The sequence below is a fragment of the Oncorhynchus nerka genome, linkage group LG15 (genome assembly GCF_034236695.1).
Source record: "Oncorhynchus nerka isolate Pitt River linkage group LG15, Oner_Uvic_2.0, whole genome shotgun sequence".
In the NCBI taxonomy this organism is placed as follows: Eukaryota; Metazoa; Chordata; class Actinopteri; order Salmoniformes; family Salmonidae; genus Oncorhynchus; species Oncorhynchus nerka.
In genome coordinates this window covers 33,617,916-33,638,356 of record NC_088410.1, presented here as the reverse complement: position 1 = coordinate 33,638,356, position 20,441 = coordinate 33,617,916, and the positions used below count along the sequence as shown (strand labels likewise).

At 46.0% G+C, this 20,441-nt stretch overlaps 1 protein-coding gene across 6 annotated transcripts in view; it reads right to left on the bottom strand.

The window, feature by feature from the left end:
- LOC115142457 (septin-9-like) overlaps positions 1-20,441 on the bottom strand; it is an 89,770-nt gene that overhangs the window by 1,491 nt on the left and 67,838 nt on the right. For 5 of the 6 annotated variants that reach the window (XM_065001518.1, XM_029681939.2, XM_029681938.2 and 2 more), the window contains 8 exons: positions 16,823-16,999; positions 14,074-14,202; positions 13,864-13,945; positions 13,629-13,766; positions 4,290-4,407; positions 2,165-2,260; positions 1,953-2,049; positions 132-183 (listed from right to left, as the gene is read on the bottom strand). In XM_065001518.1, coding sequence (XP_064857590.1) covers positions 132-183; positions 1,953-2,049; positions 2,165-2,260; positions 4,290-4,407; positions 13,629-13,766; positions 13,864-13,945; positions 14,074-14,202; positions 16,823-16,999 — 889 coding nt within the window. Of the gene's footprint in view, positions 1-131; positions 184-1,952; positions 2,050-2,164; positions 2,261-4,289; positions 4,408-13,628; positions 13,767-13,863; positions 13,946-14,073; positions 14,203-16,822; positions 17,000-17,720; positions 17,916-20,441 lie in introns of those variants that run through there. The other variant, XM_029681940.2, reaches the window with a different exon arrangement.

Here is a 20,441-nt window from a genome sequence, read left to right as displayed (position 1 = left end):
CAGAGAGGAAACACAGATGAAGATTTAGTGAGAGAAACATCGACATTACCCAGAGAAACATCAAGCGTCATCAAAAACACTGGTCAAACACAGTCAGTATCACCATCACTTAAAACACAGTTAATATTCACCTGATGAGAAGGTCTCGCAGGTAAGCAAACTCACAGTGTGCAATGTTCTCAACTGCAAAAAGAGAGTAAAGAAAATGAAATTGCATTCTATGGGATAAACAGCAAGTGTTTTCTGTTTACAGTTAGTCAAATAATATACAATACAATAGCCACGTAGCATATATTTTGTGTATCAGGGTGTGCATATCAAGTTAAATGCCATGTGCTATTCTACACTCTGCCACAAGATGGGAGTATTGCGCCAAAGACACCCATTTATCTTGACATCTGCAGCAATTATCTTAAATAAAGGTTACACCTTCCACTACAAGTAATTTAATCCATCTCAGCTCCCTCAGCAAGTCAGATTATTTAACAAACTCTCCATGACAATTTGCTGGAGTCTAGAAAGGGTCCAACACATGTTTGAATGATCGATTATGTCAAGTCCACAAAATGAAAAAGGAGTGTTATTTATGTGAAATCGCAGCACAGGAAATTAAATTCCATTTCATCCCTCTTAGGGAGGGGCGGGGGAGAAGAGGGTGCTGCTGTGTGACCACCACAGTCTGTGGGTATACTGATTCACGTGGTGGTGGGTCTCCCTTAACCAGGCTGGTTTTTAAATGTTTCTCTGGCTAACACTTTCCTCCACCTATTACAAACAGGGGATTAACACAAGAACACACACAGAGAGACAGACACGTTGTATATGTACCTGTATAGGTACCAGCCCTCTAGATAAGTATGACTTATGGAATGAGGAGGGGGAGAAAGAATTTGATAATGAGGTTGATAATGAGAAAGACATTGGGGCAGTGGTAGAGGAAAAAGAGAATGTGACAGACAGACAGACAGACAGACAGACAGACAGACAGACAGACAGACAGACAGAGAGACAGAGAGACAGAGAGACAGAGAGAGAAAAAGTGAGAACGAGTAAGACAATCAGCGAGAGAGAGAAAGAAAATAGGAGGAGAGAGAAGGAGAAAGAGGTCCTGGCTATGAGAACCCTGGGCCTACAGGACTCCCTCCTCTTGTGGCCTAATTTATGATAGCAGTGCAGACAGGTCCGACCGGTCCTTCAGGTCCCTCCCTCCCTCCCTCCCTCCCTCCCTCCCTCCCTCCCTCCTCCCTCCCTCCCTCCCTCCCTCGACTGCCTGGCTGGCTCGAGTCAATGTTCCCTCAGCCAGGGGACAACCACATTTCTCACTTATCACACCCGTGCTCCGACAAACACACCTTTGTCTTAGAGTTAAATTATGGGTGTTTTAAGAACACCTTGACAGTTCCAGAACAGGACTCAAGTACTAGAACTCTAGAAAGCTATGATTGCTAAGCTCTAGTTGGTCGGTCCTTTGAACAGACCTAACAGCAAGACGTCCAGATTAAGATATCTGTTCTACAGCCATCTGTCGACAAGTGTGGAGTGATGAGAGGCGCATTCACCAAGAGCCAAGAGGGGCCCTGGAGGGGCCAGGTGCAATCTGGGAAGAAGACAGTCGGCCCTCCAGTAAAAAGGAGCTGTGACATTCCTCTCTTTCTCTCTAGACCTCCTTCGGTCTGTCCTCCACACATCACCTTTCCCCCCACTGTGTTATGGATGCAGACGGCTCAGTAAATCCTCCATGGGTCTGTGACTTAGAAATGCCTTTAGTCACAGACCAGAGAAACGTGGATATGAGAAACACTCGCTCATAGTCACACAAGACTCAATCAGTTGGCTGGGATTTAAACATGTGCTGGCAGCAGTAACGAAGCATGGTTTCGCCAACATCTGCTTCAACCCATTTTACATGACTAGTTTGACAGGGAGAGTAATGGTTGTGTGTGTTGAATTACCTTCTATGGTTCCCCACTTAGTTTTTCTGCCCAGAAGCCTCTTTCCATTGACCTGGTACTCCTGGTTGCTCCCCACCACAGCAAATGGGATCATCTCCTGAACCCACACACACAGTTTAAGACAAACAATTGCTTTGTAATGAATCCATGCGTCAGTGTGTGTGTGTGTGTGTGTGAGATTCTGCATGCCTATACACACATTGTATACCCACCCTGATCTTATCATTGATCATCCTATCATCAGCATCCTCGTCAAACTCTTTCTGAGGGTAGACGTCGATCCCGTTGGCTCGCAGTCCTTCCCTGATCTGCACACACACAGAAACACATCAGAATCTAACACCAGGTTTGCACCGTTTCATCAATGTACTGTAGACCAGCAGTCAGGGCTAAACAATGGCCGTTTCCACCTCATGTCATCTACCAAGTCATCTAGTCCTGGAGGTGGAGGAGTGTGTGTCCTGCCCAGTACAACAACATCACACACCAAAGCCTTTCACTCACCACCAGAGGAAAGACCAGGGAAGGGAGGCTGAGACTTGTATCACATCAGAATGCATCAAAAGTAAGTAAGTAAGCCTACTCATTCTTATAACTTAACTTTCACTGGCTAACCAACAATAACAACATAAATGATTCATGCAGATAGCCAGATTGTTAGACCAGTATGAGGTCACCGTGGCTGAAAATATAACAGAATAGGAAAGGACTGACTACAATTCTAGAGTAGCTCACTCCGAGTCCACCGTAAACACTGCTAAGGCTGGTGTTGATGTTAAATGGTCATTTAATGTTCCCTGACATTGAGAGTTAATGTGGAGGTTAACCACTATTACACAAATATACAGCCAGACACTCAGGTTTACAAAATGGCCGCCTTTCTTCTATGTCTTTATAATGACTGGAACACAGACAAGAGACAGAGAGAGCACGACAGGCTTCTTCTGCCAGCAGTGATGGCCTTTAAATGAATGACCGTTCCGCTCACAATTACTACTTTGGCAGTTTCCACTTGGTCGATGACGAACAGGTTTTCTAAATTTCTCGGTTTATACTTCTTGGAAAGTTTAAACTTGTAACTTTCTCAGCCTTGGGCCTATATCATAAGCCCACAACAGTCGACGGAACGTGACCAGAGCACACACACGAACGCCCGCAACGAACTGTGGACACAGAGGGTAAAACAATAAGAAGCTCTCGTTCCCTTTGCGTGCATGTCAACTGCTGCAGGGAGCAGAGAACAAGAAAGAAACGTTTTAAAAAACCATTAAGATCACAATCCCAGGGTCGTACATGGCCCAGCCCATGCAGCCAACCAAAACAAGCTGGTTACAAGCCCCAGAGCTTCCATCTCGCCCGCCCTTGTTCTCATTGGCCGTTGTCGGGGAAAACGGTAGCCAAGTTGCCCAGCGTGTTTCCTCCTCCAGAATTAATAAAGATCTGTCGCAGGACGCCAGAGAGGGGGAGACTAGCGTCCCTTGATGTGTGTGTGTGTGTGCGCGCAGGCATGTTATTTTGTTCTCCCAGGCTGATCACTGGCCAACAAACACACACTGGAACAGAAGGGGGTGCAGAGGCCTTTTTAAACTATGCCAAGCAGGTCGTATAGGCCAGTGTAACCTGGTATGGTGCAACTTTCAAGAGAAAGCAGCAACGGAGAATTCCATCGAATTCTAAATCAGTAGAGATGGCCTCTATACCATAGACATGAGTCATCAACAGAAAGGGCTGTGCTTTCTTTCATGGAGGAGTGGCTACTGGACAGCCTCTGCCGAGCAGCTACTAGACAGCCTCTGCCGAGTGTTGCATAAACCTTACTCTAAACAGACTCCTTATCTGAGGTCCTGTGTGGTTTCTCCATCTCCTGTACCCAGTAGCGTATTGCTAATAAGAGACTAGCCTGCTACAGTACACTGGCATCTGTGTAGACATCAGCTGCCTCGGAGGTTTATAGAAAGCTGGAATACTGTAAATAAATCACTTCTTAAAATGCTCCTTTCTGGCTAAAAACATCGGTTAAGTGTTCCAACGTTTCATACCGCTACTCCTCAGACTGGGCAGAGTACAGTAGTTTATCCAGATGGCTGCTGTTTGTAATGCCTGGCATCGCTTCATACCGGCCTGTGTGTGATCTTACCCTCTCGTTACCCTGTGTGTGTGCAAGCGGGTGGCGTGTGTGTAATCTTACCCTCTTGTTACCCTGCTGTAAAAGCCTAATGTCAGCCATGTCAGGTTGTTGTAGTGCAAAAGGGACTAGTTTAAAAGCAAATCAACAGATCAATGTCATAGGCTTTTTGTGTACACACACACGTGCCTGTACACACACACACACCGTACCATCTGTTTGAAGAAGTCCCTCTCCTCCAGGGTGAGTGTGTCTGCCTTGGCGATGACAGGGACTATGTTGACCACTTTACTCAGACGACTCATAAACTCCACATCCAGGGGCCTCAGACTGGAGAGAGGCAACATGGAGGGAGAGAGATAAGGGGAGGAGGAGAGAGATGTTAATAAGATTACTCTTAAAGTTAAGATATTTTCTGATCAAATCTAATTTTATTGGTCACATGCGCCAAATACCTTACAGTGAAATGCTTACTTATAAGCCCTTAACCAACAATGCTTTAAGTTAAGATTTTTAAAAACGTATATAGAAAAAGTAACAATTAAACATCAGCAGTAAAATAACAATAACGAGGCTACATACAGTTGAAAAAGGAAGTGTACATACGAGTTTTAATGACTCCAACCTAAGTGTTTTTCAACCACTCCACAAATTTCTTTTTAACAAACTATAGTTTCGGCAAGTCTGTTAGGACATCTACTTTGTGCATGACAAGTCATTTTTCCAACAATTGTTTACACACAGATTATTTCACTGTATCACAATTCCAGTGGGTCAGAAGTTTACATACAAATGTTGACTGACTGTGCCTTTAAACAGCTTGGAAAATTCCAGAAAATGATGTCATAGCTTTAGAAGCTTCTGATAGGCTAATTGACCAAATTTGAGTCAATTGGAGGTGTACCTGTGGATGATTTCAAGGTCTACCTTCAAACTCCGTGCCTCTGTTTGACATCATGGGAAAATCAAAAGAAATCAGCAAAGACCTCAGAAAGAAAATTGTAGACCTCCACAAGTCCGGTTCATCATTGGGAGCAATTTCCAAACTCCTGAAGGTACCACGTTCATCTGTACAAAGAATAGTACGCAAGTATAAACACCATGGAACCACGCAGCCGCCACATTGCTTAGGAAGGAGAAGAGTTCTGTCTCCTAGAGATGAACATACTTTGGTGCGAGAAGTGCAAATCAATCCCAGAACAGCAGCAAAGCCTTGTGAAGATGCTGGAGGAAAAGAGTACAAAAGTATCTATATCCACAGTAAAACGAGTCCTATAACGACATAACCTGAAAGGCCGCTCGGCAAGGAAGAAGCCACTGCTTCAAAACCGCCATAAAAAAGCCAGACTACGGTTTGCAACTGCACATGGGGACAAATATCATACTATTTGGAGAAATGTCCTCTGGTCTTATGAAACAAAAATAGAAATGTTTGGCCATAATGACCATTGTTATATTTGGAGGGAAAAGAGTGAGGCTTGCAAGCCGAAGAACACCATCCCAACCGTGAAGCATGGGGGTGGCAGCATCATGTTTATGGGGGGCTTTGCTACAGGAAGGACTGGTGCACTTCACAAAATAGATGGCATCATGAGAAAGGACAATTATGTGGATATATTGAAGCAACATCTCAAGATATCAGTTAAAGCTTGGTCAGAATGAGTCTTCCAAAAGGGCAATGACCCCAAGCATACTTCCAAAGTTGTGGCAAAATGGCTTAAGGACAACAAAGTCAAGGTATTGGAGTGGCCATCACAAAGCCCTGACCTCAATCCTATATAAAATTTGTGGGCAGTACTGAAAAAGTGTGTGCAAGCAAGGAGGCCTACAAACCTGACTCAGTTACACCAGATCTGTTAGGAGGAATGGGCCAAAATTCACCCAACTTATTGTGGGAAGATTGTAGAAGGCTACCTGAAATGTTTGACCCAACAATTTAAAAGGCAATGCTACCAAATACTAATTGAGTGTATGTAAACTTCTGACCCACTGGGAAAGTGATGAAAGAAATAAAAGATGAAATAAGTAATTATTTCTACCATTAATCTGACATGTCACATTCTTAAAATAGAGTGGTAATCCTAACTGACCTAAAACAGGGAATTGTTACTAGGATTAAATGTCAGGAATTGTGAAAAACTGAGTTTGCACGTATTTGGCTAAGGTGTACGTACATTTCCGACTTCAGTACAGTACAGAGTCAATGTGCTGGTAGAGTCAATGTACATGTTGGTAGAGTTAAAGTGACCATGCATAGATAATGAACAGAGAGTAGCAGCAGCGTAAGAGAGGGGTCTGGGTAGCCCTTTGATTAGCTGTTCAGGAGTCTTATGGCTTGGGGGTGGAAGTTGTTAAGAAACCTTTTGGACCTAGACTTGGCGCTCCGGTACCGCTTGCTGTGCGGTAGCAGAGAGAACAGTCTATGACTAGGGTGGCTAGCGTCTGACAATTTTTAGGGCCTTCCTCTGACACCGCCTGGTACAGAGGTCCAAGATGGCGTGAAGCTTGGCCCCACGCATTACCCTCTGTAGTGCCTTGTGGTCCGAGGCCGAGCGGTTGCCATACCATGTTCTCGATGGTGCAGCTGTAGAACCTTGAGGATCTGAGGACCCATGCCAAATCTTTTCAGTCTCCTGAGGGGGAATAGGTTTTGTCGTGCCCTCTTCATGACTGTCTTGGTGTGCTTGGACTATGATAGTTTGTTGGTGATGTGGACACCAAGGAACTTGAAGCTCTCAACCTGCTCCACTGCAGCCCCGTTGATGAGAATGGGGGCATGCTCGGTCCTCTTCCTGTAGTCCACAATCATCTCCTTTGTCTAGATCATGTTGCGGGAGAGGTTGTTGTCCTGGCACCACACAGCCACGTCTCTGACCTTCTCCCTATAGGCGGTTTCATCATTGTTGGTGATAAGGCCTGTTGTGTCATCGGCAAACTTGGTGTTGGAGTCGTGCCTGGCCATGCAGTCATGCGTGAACCGGGAGTACAGGAGGGGACTGAGCACGCACCAATGAGCTGCCATGCTGATCCATGTTGAGGATCAGCATGGCATATGTGTTGTTACCTACTCTTACCACCTGGCAGAAGCATGTCAGGAAGTCCAGGATCCAGTTGCAGAGGGAGGTGTTTAGTCCCAGGGTCCTTAGCTTAGTGATGAGCTTTGAGGGCACTATGGTGTTGAACTCTGAGCTGTAGTCAATGAATAGCATTCTCACATAGGTGTTCCTTTGTCCAGGTGAGAAAGAGCAGTGTGGAGTGCAATAGATATTTGGTCCTCTTTGGATCTGTTGGGGCGGTATCGAAATTGGGGAGAGTCTAGGGTTTCTGGGATAATGGTGTTGATGTGAGCCATGACCAGCCTTTCAAAGCACTTCATGGCTACAGACGTGAGTGCTACAGGTCAGTAGTCATTTAGGCAGGTTACCTTAGTGTTGGGCACAGGGACTATTGTGGTCTGCTTGAAACATGTTGGTATTACAGACTCAGTCAGGGACATGTTGAAAATGTCAGTGAAGACACTTGCAAGTTGGTCATCGCATGCTCGGAGTTCACGTCCTGGTAATCCATCTGGTCCTGCGGCCTTGTGAACGCTCACCTGTTTAAAGGTCTTACATCGGCTTCGGAGAGCGTGGTCATACAGTCGTCTGGAACACTGATGCTCTCATGCATGCTTCAGTGTTACTTGCCTTGAAGGGAGCATAGATTAATTTAGCTTGTCTGGTAGGCTCGTGTCACTGGGCAGTTCGCGGCTGTGCTTCCCTTTGTAGTCTAATAGTTTGCAAGCCCTACCACATCCAACGAGCGTCAGAGCCGGTGTACTACGATTCAACCCTAGTCCTGTATTGATGTTTTGCCTGTTTGATGGTTCTTTGGAGGGCATAGCGGGCATAGCAGGATTTCTTATAAGCTTCCGCGTTAGAGTCCCGCACCTTGAAAGTGGCAGCTCTACCCTTTAGCTCAGTGTGGCTGTTGCATGTTATCCATGGCTTCTGGTTGGGGTATGTACGTAGTCACTGTGGGAACAACATCATCAATGCACTTATTGATGAAGCCAGTGACTGATGTGATGCGCTCAGAAGGATCCCGGAACACATTCCAGTCTGTGCTAGTAAAACAGTCCTGTAGCTTAAAACTTGGTAGGTTATATTGTAATGCAGCACTGTAGTATAATTGAAAGCATGTCCAAAACGTTTATTCAAAGTATTTTCAGTCATGGATGATATGAGACAGATGTACCACTAGGGGGCAATGATGGTCCATTGTCTATTATTTTCTGATCAATGACAAGGTAATTGTGCAGCAGTGTGCCAGTATAACCCTAATTCTCAAATTTAAAAGACGAATCACAACCTCTTTCCAAGGTTAAACACAAAATGGTTAAGAACTGAAACTGATATAAGCCTGGAAACAGGTAATGGTCCTCAAGATTTTCATCATGGGTGGCAGTTTTAGGGGGTAAAATGTGGGTATAATGCAATTGAATACATATCTAGATCTAAAGACATTGTCCTCAACTGACCACTCACACAAAGCTTGTACATCCTACTCCCAAGTTGTCAAGTCTTAGAGCTTCTCTACTATCTCCTATAAACCTTCTCTCTTCCCCATCTCATCTCTTTCTATCCTGTATAAACTCTCCTATCTGCGCTCGATCTGAGGAGAATGAATGAGAATGTTCAGGCTATAGCTAGCCTGGCAGGGCCTCTGGTTGTTCCGTACGTCTAGATTCTGAAATACACATTTTCACATTCATTTATTAAAAATTGAAAATATGAATATCTAAAATGTTGTTCATTTTAAGACAATACTCTCTACAAGTACATCACATTTACAGAGTGGGCTCTCTGCTCATTCTGAATGTCTGATAATTGTTTGAGCAGCACCATAGTTGGCCTGGCAGTACCTCCTCCTCCTTTCTATAGGCTCCCTCTCTTTTCAGTCTCTCTCTTTATGGTATCACCACTCCCTGCTTGGCTGGCAGTAATGCCTCTGGTTGTTCCCCTCTCCAGCTCCTCCTTATGGTCTCCTCTCCCCTCCAATTATCCCAGCCATGATGGGTCACCCTGGATCAAAGACCTGGAGCAGCTGGACTATAGAGGGGCCCCCTCAGGAGAGGGGAGAGACATGCACACGGAACGGGGCAGGAACAGAGAACACTACGCGTGCCAATACACGTCACACTACATGCCAAGGGTGTCCGAGAGAGACCCACGTGACATGGTAAGGGTGTCCGAGAGAGACCCACGTGACATGGTAAGAGAGAGAGAGAGAGAGAGCGAGGAGCGAGAAAGGGGGAGAGAAGGAGAGCGACAGACACAGAGCGACAGACACAGAGAGAACACCACTTAATGGAAAGAAAGAAAGAGGAAGTGTGAGAGAGAGCTCCCATAGGTCATAGCCCTGCTGCAGCTCTCCTTGGCTCCGCCTATAATTTGATCTCCTGTCCCCTCAGGAACCGTGACCTCAGCTTTGTGGACTGTAAGTCAGACACACACAGTGTCTCATGTGCATCAGTGGTATGTAGGCCTACTGTACACAGGTCAGTGAATACATACGGTTGATGTTTGACTATAAAGATGTTCACACGCCTCTGAACAAATAGATGAGACCGAGGTTCACTGCACATGTGAATCACATATCAGTCAACACACACACATACCACAGATAGACATGCACATGTGAATCACATATCAGTCAACACGCATACCACAGATAGACATGCACACACACAATACAGCTATACTCCAATTCTTCACTTAAAAACGGGAAATTATCAAGAAAAAAGTTCAGCACACACAATGCACGCCTACACACTAAACTGTACATATTTATGCACACAGAGATGCCATATGCTCAAATTCTCCACTTCAAAAAGGGGAAATAGTCAACTTGGTAGCTGTGTCTGCAGAGGGAGGGCTGAGCTGTCAGTGCTAATTCTCGGAGAGCTGTTCTGTGGTCAAAATGGAAGCAACCACGTAGGGGGAGGGGGTGACCGCACTGTAGACTGCTCTCTTCCCTCCTCTTTCTCTGATGTCTTTAAAACCACCTCGCGGGTCAAGAGAGAGTCCAAGTGCAACATTGGCTGGCGTAACCGTGGGATACCCTGGTAGTCCTCAAAGAAAGCATCCTTCATGAGGTAACAAGAGGACAGCCTTGAGGGAAAGAGTGTGGTCAACCATTCAGTCAACGGCTGCTAGGCAGACAAGACTGCATCCGCTTCCATTCGCTACAGGTGCGACATAAATGGCATCCTATTCCCTATATTGTGTACTACTTTTGGCCATAGCCCACAGAGCATAGGGTGCCATTTGGGACGTATCCTACGTCTATTGAAAACCAGTCTACCTACTAAATGAAACCTTGAAGCAAATTGCTGACACTTAAAAGTACTCCAACTAACCCAGGGTCTAATACCTTCAAATTGCAGTCAAGAAGTTTGACAATAAAAAGAACCACAACCATTGGGCTATAAAACTTGATGTCTCTGCTATTATTTGGTGATATGAGATACCAGTATTACTGAATATTCAGCGTAGTGCCTGTTACGGACATAATGGCACCAAAGCATGGAGCTATCCAAGACACATGGGTTAATTCCCAAATGGCATCATATTCCCTATGTAGTTCACTACTTTTGACCAGAGACATAGGGGCGCTGGTCAACAGTAGTGGACTAAAATAGGTAATAGGGTGTCATTTGTTACACAGCCATGGCCTTGGCATGGTGTGTTAGTAATTGGTTACAGGCCCTTGTTGCAGACCTCAAGTCATTTGTGAGAGGAATGAAGAGGAGAGTAGAACGGGAGTTGGGAGAATAGACCATGAGCCAGGTTCAACCCACAGGCTTTCATCCTTAGATTGTCCTGTAGAGGAGCATTGGCTACTCAACACATTATTATTGTGTCTCTCCCCTGTCGTCCCATCTGCTTTTGCTGACTCTGCGTGCGTGCGCGTGTGTGTGTGTTCGTGTTTTATGCATCCCTATGCCTGTTGCTTGTATTCTCTAGCCCAGTGCCAGGTTGTAGCTTCAGCCCCACAGTGAGCGGTGGTGAGTGGAGGGGTAGGACATCCTCTTTGTGCTCCTGCTCTGAAGTCTCCTGGTGGCAGTTAAGAAGATCCTTCTTCCTGCTCCCCCTGTTTCCAGGCCTGATTAAGAGGTCCCTAGAGGGGACAGGTGCTTGGAAGTTTCCAAGAGAGCCTGTTTGGGGGAGGGGGGATGCACTCGAGGTCAAGCGGGTGAGAGAGGGAGGGGATTGGCAGGGGAAGTGAGTCATTTTAGCTTTTGGGACGAGAGAACGAGGGAAAAAGCTTTGGCTCATGCTTTGCGAAAGAGGGTCTGGACAATGCACTGACTGTAGAGCTGCCACATAGACCCACACACACACACTGTGCAGCTGTGGTGTCTTGAGGGGTAGGTGAGGGAGTGTGTCAAACTGTGGGATACACACACACACCACACACTCAATACACTCCAGAGAATAACTGGTGGACAACTGTTGAGCTACAGGTCAAGGAAATGATGTGGGCGGATGGAAGAGACAATTGTGAGCCAGTAGATGGAGTCCTGATATGTGTTCAGACAGTGTGTGTATATATATATGCAAGTCCACCCAGGGTGCCCAGGGTGCGCACACACACACACACACACAAACACACACACACAAATGACTAAAACTGCAGACGTGAAAGGAAGGAGTATTATTATTAAACCTTTATTTAACTAGCCAAGTCAGTTAAGAACAAATTCTTATTTTCAATGTTGGCCTTGGGTTAACTGCCTTGTTCAGGGGCAGAACGACAGATTTTTACCTTGTCAGCTCGGGGATTCGATCTTGCAACCTTCCGGTTACAAGTCCAACGCTCTAACCACTAGGCTACCTGTCACCTTGAAAAATGAAACAACTAGCCACCACCTGGGTGTTTAAAACTATTCTGTTAGTAATGCATACACATCTAGAAGACTGCAGGACCTTGACAGAATCTTTACATGCTCCGAGACAGACTGAAGACACTTAACCATTTCCCTGTCTATAAGAATAAATGCTTTTAACTTTGCATGAAAATAACCTCACACAACGTCAACAAAACTAAGGAGATGATTGTGGACTTCAGGAAACAGCAGAGGGAACACCCCCCTATCCACATTGATGGAACAGTAGTGGAGAGGGTAGTAAGTTTTAAGTTCCTCGGCGTACACATCACAGACAAACTGAATTGGTCCACCCACACAGACAGCATCGTGAAGAAGGCGCAGCAGCGCCTCTTCAACCTCAGGAGGCTGAAGAAATTCAGCTTGTCACCAAAAGCACTCAAAAACTTCTACAGATGCACAATCGAGAGCATCCTGTCAGGCTGTATCACCGCCTGGTACGGCAACTGCGCCGCCCACAACCGTAAGGCTCTCCAGAGGGTAGTGAGGTCTGCACAACGCATCACCGGGGGCAAACTACCTGCCCTCCAGGACACCTACACCACCCAATGTCACAGGAAGGCCATAAAGATCATCAAGGACCACAACCACTCGAGCCACTGCCTGTTCACCCCGCTATCATCCAGAAGGCGAGATCAGTACAGGTGCATCAAAGCTGGGACCGAGAGACTGAAAAACAGCTTCTATCTCAAGGCCATCAGACTGTTAAACAGCCACCACTAACATTGAGTGGCTGCTGCCAACACACTGACTCAACTCCAGCCACTTTAATAATGGGAATTGATGTAAAATATATCACTAGCCACTTTAAACAATGCTACTTAATATAATAATTACATACCCTACATTATTCATCTCATATGTCTACGTATATACTGTACTCTATATCATCTACTCATCTTTATGTAATACATGTATCACTAGCCACTTTAAACTATGCCACTTTGTTTACATACTCATCTCATATGTATATACTGTACTCGATACCATCTACTGCATCTTGCCTATGCCGCTCTGTACCATCACTCATTCATATATCTTTATGTACATATTCTTTATCCCTTTACACTTGTGTGTATAAGGTAGTAGTTTTGGAATTGTTAGTTAGATTACTCGTTGGTTATTACTGCATTGTCGGAACTAGAAGCACAAGCATTACGCTACACTCGCATTAACATCTGCTAACCATGTGTATGTGACAAATACATTTGATTTGATTGTCTAGGATTTTGGTGGTTTATCTTTCGGTATGTTAATATGAAGTAATTCTCTAATTTGCCAAGTCGCGGTTCCTGGTCAAATATACAAATGTATCCTAAACACTTTGTTGTACATACATGGTTTTAGTCTCCCTGGCACTCATGGTTTGCTTTCACAGTGGATAGGATTGGGTACTATAGTTTTCCAAGACAGTGGGTACTATAGAGTCTGCAGTCAAAGGAGTCTTTGTGAAACCTGATTCCCAAAGCGATACCTCTGAGTCTCGGTGGACAAGATGACTTCTATAAGTGGTCGAAAGAAAAGGAGGGTAGTCTAGAGGAAGTGGTGAAGTCCCAGACAAACAAACAGTGTGTGTGTGTGTGTGTGTGTGTGAGAGAGAGTGAGTGAGCCCATAACTCACCAGTGTCCAGTAGGTGGTATGAAGTACATGCAGCAGTGAACCCGTGAGTCTGGGATCCTCTTCTTCCTGTCGATGTTGATCTCCTCCTGCAGGTACTGCTCATACTGGTCATTGATGAACTTCATGATTGGCTGCCAGCTGTTGGGGGGAGGGGCACATGGGAAATGGAGTTCACAGACAGGCGACGACACAGTCATTCACTCTGTGGTAGGGATAAAAAAAAACTACAACTCACCAGTTCTCGTTGTTGATGTGGTCCCCAAAGCCGGGAGTGTCGATTACCGTTAGTTTCATCCTCACGCCCTTCTCTTCGATGTCTAGACAGAGACACAGGAGATATCCATGACATGTATTATGTATACTGCATACCATACATATACATATTATAATGTATACTGCATACCACAGATCCGTTTGTATGTATGTGTGTGTGTGTGTGTGTTACCGTGACTGATGGACTTGATCTCGATGGTCTTGGGGATCCTCTCCTCGGGGGTGGACACCACAGACTTCCTGCTGACCTTAGACTTGAACAGGGTGTTCATCAGGGTCGACTTCCCCAGACCACTCTGACCTGTTAAAGACCAACACGGGGTGAGCTATATGTCTGGACACACTCAAAAACAGAGGGGCTTATCTTCAACCATGAGGCTCTTCTAACCTGTCGTGAATGTACAATAGCTTTCCTGACTCTGAACAGAGACCCTACACACAAGTCATGTGACAGACCGAGCTAGACAAAGAGTGTGTCCTCATGCACTCACTGACTATGACACCAGCGTGGCAGCTATAGGGCCATTCCTGCCTGCTGTCGGGCCATTCCAGCCTGCTGTCGGGCCATTCCAGCCTGCTATCTGTCGGGCCATTCCTGCCTGCTGTCGGGCCATTCCAGCCTGCTATCTGTCGGGCCATTCCTGCCTGCTGTCGGGCCATTCCAGCCTGCTATCTGTCGGGCCATTCCTGCCTGCTGTCGGGCCATTCCAGCCTGCTATCTGTCGGGCCATTCCTGCCTGCTGTCGGGCCATTCCAGCCTGCTATCTGTCGGGCCACAGAGGACAGATGGACCAGCCACACACACTCCTCACCAAGACCCAGAAAAGGACTGGCCACCGCTCAGAACCTGGTTCCTCTCTAGGTTTCTTCCTAGGTTCCTGCCTTTCTCGGGAGTTGTTCCTAGCCACTGTGCTTCTACATCTGCATTGCTTGCTGTTGGGGGTTTTAGTCTGTGTTTCTGTTTAAGCACTTTGTGACATCTGCTGATGTAAGAAGAGCTTTATAAATACATTTGATTGATTCCTCTACCTCCCCAAGGCATCCATTAGCAGCAGGCCTGACAGTGGGCATCGGCAGCACAGCTGTGCCAGCTTAATTAGCCTTTATGCATAGGGGACACTGCTGCGGTCTAAGGGGCTTTAGGGCTGGGATTAGGGTAATACATCTCACAGAGGGGCCTTCAGAGATTGGAGTCGGATTACATCTCCTCTGACCTTTCTCACAATGCCTTTAGAGAGGGACAGAGAGCACTGCTGCTGTGTCGAACTCTGTCCCGGGGCTCCTTATGGGTGCACGTTTAGGTTCTTGCCCTAGCACATCACAGCCGATTGAAAAAAATCTAAGTTTGATGATGAGTTGGCCATTAGGAATCAGCTGTGTAGTGCCAGGGCAAAAAAAAAACAGAGGGGGCCTCAGGACCGAGTTTAGGAAAGACGGTCATAGAGGATAGCCAAAACGGCCACTTCAAAACCAAATCAGAGTTAGGCACTTGTACAGTAGTAAAACGACTTCACATCGAGTTTGACCCCGGATACTGTAGGTCACTGGATCAACTATACCCCTGTAAAAAGGACAACCTTATAAAATGTCTTCTTTAACTTAATCATCAGGACTTGGACAGATCCTATATGTACAGATAGGGATGCATCAACAACAACCCTCTATTCTAACCTGGCCTTTATCATGCGAGTCATGTCTCTCACACCAATAGCGACTATAACATGTAAGCGCACAATTGCACACCATAACCTGGGCTCACGAACACAACTATCATTCACTACAAGTCTGCCTTTCTCCAACGTTCCGACTCCACTTCCAGTGGGCACACGGGTCTGACGTCTCTGATGGAGCGCTGGCTGAATGTTGCCCTTTGCTGAAAACAACTATGAGGGTTGTGATGCATGTCAGTGACGGCTGGTCAACAAGAGAAAGATACAGCCTAGTCAGAGATTATGAAAGTCTGGCGTATTTTAATTTTTTATTGAATTGATCTTCCTACATCATAGCAATGAGAGAAAATGAATACTTTTTGACCTTGCCCAGATACGTTTTCTTTGACTTGGTACCATGAGATGCCACCTTTATTTTAAACAAACACATTCCAATGGTTTAGGATCTCCTCAGAACCACTATGACAGCTAGTATGTATACAAAACACACTCCTGCAGGGAGTACTGTGTGTTCTACTCTACCACCATCCCCCACTGACTGCCACCAAACACAAAAAGAGACATCTAAGCTGGAAGAGAGACTCGAGGTCCTTCAACATGCTCTTTGTAGCTTTCAATCACTTCTCACCGTGGTAAAGTACAGGTAACTGCCGAAATAAAGGAAACACCAACAGTGTCTCAATAGTGTGTTGCTCCACCACGAGCCGCCAGAACAGCTTCAATGTGCCTTGGTATCGATTCTACAAGTGACTGGAACTCTATTGCAGGGATGCGACACTGTTCTTCCACGAGACATTCAATAATTTGAGATCTTAGATCCGGTGACTCGCGAGCTGTGGTGAGCTGAGGGCAGGGTAGAGTTTGCTAGAGCCTGTCAACATTAATGGGCATCATTACTCCACCATCTCTGCCTGACTACTTTCTTTTATCTAGTGAAGGATGCATGCCACTATGTGTAGTGTGTACCAATCTCAGGGGCACTTGGGGTAAGGGTTCCCCAATGGGGTTCCACGCTAGTTAGTCCTGGAAGATCAAGCACTCACTCCAGGCTCATTTCCAAATGACAGCGTGACTTTGAAAACATTTAAATAGAGTGTATAGAAAATAAAGTGTGTCTCGCTCTCTCTGGGGATGGGTGGATGTAACTGAGGATGTGTGTGTGTTCATGCGTGTTTAAAACCATTCACTCACGTCCATGATCTCAAAAGGGTGTGTGTTGCATGCGTGTGTTCACTGTTCAACACCACTCACCGACGATCATGATGTTGAGCTCAAAGCCCTGTTTCATGGCCTTCCTCCTCATCTGCTCCAGGATGGCATCGATGCCCACGTAGCTGAAGTCGCCAGCGGCATGTGACGCTCCCTTGGCAGGGGGTTGCGGATGTGGTGGGGCGGACATGTTGCTGTGGTTCGGATTGACCTCTGACCCTGATGATGAGAGAGAGAGAGAGAGAGAGAGAGAGAGAGATCAGTGTTCAGCATAGAACATTTTAAATAGGAGCGTTCCATGCTGACAAACATTCTGATAAATATTTTCCATCCTACTCGTCACTGTAGCTGCTGATCAATGAGTAGATATCACGAATGTTCGCTGAATTCCAGCTGTACTGAACGCAAACTACACCGGACAAATGTAAGTTATCAAACTGATTCTACACAACAGTGGTGGCATGTTTGAGGAATAATGGATGCTATGCTTCAGCAGTATCAACACGGTTAACAACTCCACCTCACACAATAAGTCACTCTAACAAGAGTCCAACTGTAGCCACAGGACAAGACACTCATACACCGACACAAATCATTACATGAAGTGACTCAGAACCCCCCCCCCCCCCCCCGTCTAAAAGAGACAAACACAGATCCCTGTGGAATTAAACTGAGCGAGGCAGCCAACAACCTATAGAGACTTTAGCCCAATAAATGACACACAGAAAAGCAGACAAACACATCCGCTCCCTACACCACCTAAATCTGAAGATGTACGTGCGTGTCTTACGATAACCATTCATTTTACTGTGTTATGGTGAACAATGGTGGCAAGCTGCAGCTGTAAAGTGTATGTAGTTCTCACAATATTTCAAATTACAAAAAAAAAAAAAAAAGGTACACAGACTCGTGTTGTAGAATAGTAGCAGTTACAACTCACCTGAGTGAGTGACTGGGAGGCAGGTAGATGAAAAGTACAGTCTACGCTGACGTAGACCTAAAATAGTCCAAAGTTGCTGAAGAGAAGGTGTGACTGCCAATTGTAGCAAGGCTAACTGCCAAAGCAGTGTCTGGACGAGCCTACTAAACAGACAACAAGCTGCTATCAACTGTCGCATGTACACACACACACACACACACACACACACGTTAGCCCTGGAGGGGTGGGAGGAGATAGTTGGGTGTGATATTCCTTTGACAGCGTGCTGTGGTATCATCTACTGCTCAAGGTTTACAGACACTCCAAACCACAGACAGAGACATGTCACAGCCGCCAAAAATAGCCGTGAATGAATTCAAACATGCGAGCAGAAGATCCACAGACAATCTTCAAGACCAATGTACACGCTGTTAACACGGACCACGATGAACGTGCTCCGGATACGGGGGAACTGTGGCTGTCGTTTCCAGTGCTTTACATTCTAGTTGTGTGTCCATACAGTTCACTCACAGTAGGAGAGAAAGTAGAACTCCCTTTTGGAGTTTGACAACGTCAGCTCTGGCTGTCTGTGACACGTCATTCTAACCCCCCTGCAGCTGTGTGTGCATGTTGACCTGATGAATATGGATGAGTATCAACAGCCACGTCAGTCTTTACAGTGAAACCTTCACCGCAGTCTCTGGGTTTCCTGTTCATCACAATCGCATCTACATCGTCTCGCTTTAGCTGGCATTGCCTGATGATTCAAGTGTTGCGTTTTCCTCCACCTTGCACACGGGAAGTCATTGTTATTTCCTGTTCATGTCTGATAACGGCAGTTGGGAGTGTGCCCATAAAACATGCTGCCTCAGATCGGACACTAAATTCAATGTCACGTATAGAATCTTCTCCAATGGCTTTCTACACAATACGGAACCATTTTGTGGAACGACTACAGAAGGAGCTTTCTTTTATTTGGACTAGGAAGGCCCAGACCTTCCACAAGGAAGCCCTGGGAAAAGTGCTGCAAATAAACTTTTAATAAACACAGTGTTCCCAACTGGTCTATCGGAGCTAGAATTTCAGGGCCGAACCTGGACCCTCGTCCAGTGACTACCACACACGCATACATCACCTACACAGGAACCAATATACACAGGCAGTTAGGAAAGCTAAGGCTAGCTTTTTCAAACAGAAACTTGTAGCACACACTCAAAAAAGGTTCTGGGACACTGTAAAGTCCATGGAGAATAAGAGCACCTCCTCCCAGCTGCCCACTGCACTGAGGCTAGGAAACACTGTCACCACCAATAAATCCACTATAATTGAGAATTTCAATAAGCATTTTTCTACGGCTGGACATGCTTTCCACCTGGCTACTCCTACCCCGGTCAACAGCCCTGCACCCCCCACAGCCACCCGCCCAAGCCTCCCCTATTTCTCCTTCACCCAAATCCAGATAGCCGATGTTCTGAAAGAGCTGCAAAATCTGGACCACTACAAATCAGCAGGGCTAGACAATCTGGAGCCTCTCTTCCTAAAGTCATCTCCCGAAATTGTTGCAACCCCTATTACTAGCTTGTTCAACCTCATTCGTATCGTCTGAGATCCCCAAAGATTGGAAAACTGCTGCGGTCATCCCCCTCTTCAAAGGGGGAGACACTCTAGACCCAAACTACTACAGACCTAAATCTATCCTACCCTGCCTTTCTAAGGTCTTCTAAAACCAAGTTAAACAGATCACCGACCATTTCGAATCCCACCGTACCTTCTCCGCTAGGTAATCTGGTTTCAGAACTGGTCATCGGTGCACCTCAGCCACACTGAAGGTCCTAAATGATATCATAACCACAATGGATAAGAGACATTACTGTGCAGCCATATTCATCGACCTGGCCAAGGCTTTCGACTCCGTCAATCACCTCATTCTTATCAGCAGATTCAACAGCCTTGGTTTCTCAATTGACTGCCTCGCCTGGTTCACCAACTACTTCTCAGACAGAGTTCAGTGTGTCAAATTGGAGGGCCTGTTGTCCGGACCTCTGGCAGTCTCTATGGGGGTGCCACAGGGTTCAATCCTCAGGCCGACTCTTCTCTGTATACATCAATTATGTCACTCTTGCTGCTGGTGATTCTCTGATTCACCTTAATGCCATACAACTCTCCTTCTGTGGCCTCCAACTGCAAGTAAAATTAAATGCATGCTCTTCAACCGATCGCTGCCCGCAACAGCCCGCCCGTCCAGCATCACTACTCTGGACAGTTCTGACTCAGAATATGTGGACAACTACAAATACCTAGGTATCTGGTTAGACTGTAAACGCTCCTTCCAGACTCACATTAAGCATCTCCAATCCAAAATTAAATCTAGAATCGGATTCCTATTTTGCAACAAAGCATCCTTCACTCATGCTGCCAAACATACCCTCGTAAAACTGACCATCCTACCGATCCTCGACGATGTCATTTACAAAATAGCCTCCAACACTCTACTCAACAAATTGGATGCAGTCTATCACAGTGCCATCCGTTTTGTCACCAAAGCCCCATATACTACCCATCAGTGCGACCTGTACGCTCTCGTTGGCTGACCCTCGCTTCATACTCGTCGCCAAACCCACTGGCTCCATGTCATCTATAAGTCTTTGCTCGGTAAAGCCCCGCCTTATCTCAGCTCACTGGTCACCATAGCAGCACCCACCTGTAGCACTCGCTCCAGCAGGTATATTTCACTGGTCACCC